General features: G+C 48.8%; 1 protein-coding gene across 1 annotated transcript in view; it reads left to right on the top strand.

Annotated features, from left to right (window-relative positions):
• Positions 1-400: 400 nt before the first annotated feature.
• Positions 401-1,517, top strand: part of si:ch73-173h19.3 (uncharacterized protein LOC563864 homolog) — a 39,790-nt gene continuing 38,673 nt past the window's right edge. The window contains 1 exon segment of the mRNA XM_042103524.1: positions 401-484. Coding sequence (XP_041959458.1) covers positions 401-484 — 84 coding nt within the window.

Genomic DNA, 1,517 nt, shown 5'->3' with positions numbered 1-1,517 from the left:
TTCTGGACCCATCCAAGTAGCGTCTGCGAAAAGAACGAAACAAAGAGAGAGTAAAATGTAACGAGAGAGATAAGAACAAAAACAGAGAATCCGTTTTTTTTTTCTCTCTCTCTCTCTCTCTGTTCTTTTTACCCATGTTCCATCCGCTTCGTTACTATAACTGCCCTTGATCCCGTGTTGACCTCTACACCGCTGGACGGCTTCGAGAAACAATACCCGTGCCTCCGCAGGGGTCTACGCCCTGAACAAACCCTGCTCGGCCATTCTCATGCTACAGCGCCATTGTACAGTTAGGGTCCTTTTGAGAACGGCCACCAACCGACAACCACCCCCACCCCACCCCACCCCACCCCACCCAACACACACACACATACACTACACACACACATACCGCCTTATTATGAGGAAACAAGGCGAAGGCCGAGACCCTGTCAAAAGTATAACCTCGTCGTTCGTCACCAGCCTCTTAAGGAGGCGTGCGAAGGTGCCGTAACAATGGGCCTCAATGTTTCTCACACGCACTGACATGACCAATTAAGAGAGGCCGCCAGCGGTTGGGGATAATGAATGGACGCGGCCGTGGTACGGGTGCAGGGGGGCGGACGTGATGCTCTACGAAAGAATATTTTTCTAACGAATAAAAAAAAGGCTGTGGAGTTATTAAGAGTTTATATAAAGGTCGTCTTTTATGGGTGTGTCGTTACCATTGTCCATTCGTTTTTCTGAAGAATGACAATGGTTATGTTACGCCGATATGCCTATAAACACATATTGTACTACTTATAGAATGTTAGGTACTCATAACATGCTACATAACGTATAGTATGTTATAACTACACTAACAAATGACTAACACCTTAGGATAAAACAGACTTTAGTGATATGTCATTGAATCATACTGGTTGGTGTCACTGCCACCCCAGACTTTAAAGATAGCCATCCCTTTAGCAGCGAGAGACACAGAGAGCGATGTCCTGCTAAGTTGGCAGTGCATATGTTCTCTGTTGACATGTTTACAGTCTTACGTAGCCTGGTTAACCCCTAAAGTCGGCACGTATTACCGGGCTGGAATCTCCCCCGTCTATCGAACACAGATGGCCCTGCGTGCACAGTCCCTGCTGTGCTCAGTCGGGGTCCTAAGCTTAGTAACTCAGTGTGTGTGAGTGTGTGTGTGTGTGTGTGTGTGTGTGTGTGTGTGTGTGTGTGTGTCTGTGTGTCTGTGTGTGAGTGTGTGTGTGTGCATCTGTGGGTGGGTTGGAGTTTGTGGGCGCGGTCAGAATAGAAGGACACTGTTTGTTGAACGAGTGGAGGGAGGCGTTGGTGTGCGTGTAAGCTAGCCAGCCAGTGCGCGAACGAACAAACGAGCGAACTTGCCAGACTGCCGCGTGGATCTCTCGGCCCTAATTCTCCCGCGCCGTCTGCATGACACTGTTATTTGTTTTCGGTCTGTGTCGACTCGACTCGGGCTAAATCTGATTTGACGCGTTGACTAATCGGTCCAGCAGCGACTCACGACA

The sequence above is a fragment of the Alosa sapidissima genome, chromosome 9 (genome assembly GCF_018492685.1).
Source record: "Alosa sapidissima isolate fAloSap1 chromosome 9, fAloSap1.pri, whole genome shotgun sequence".
Lineage (NCBI taxonomy): Eukaryota > Metazoa > Chordata > Actinopteri > Clupeiformes > Clupeidae > Alosa > Alosa sapidissima.
Note: the sequence above shows the minus strand (reverse complement) of the source record. Positions and strands in the feature narration are given on the sequence as shown.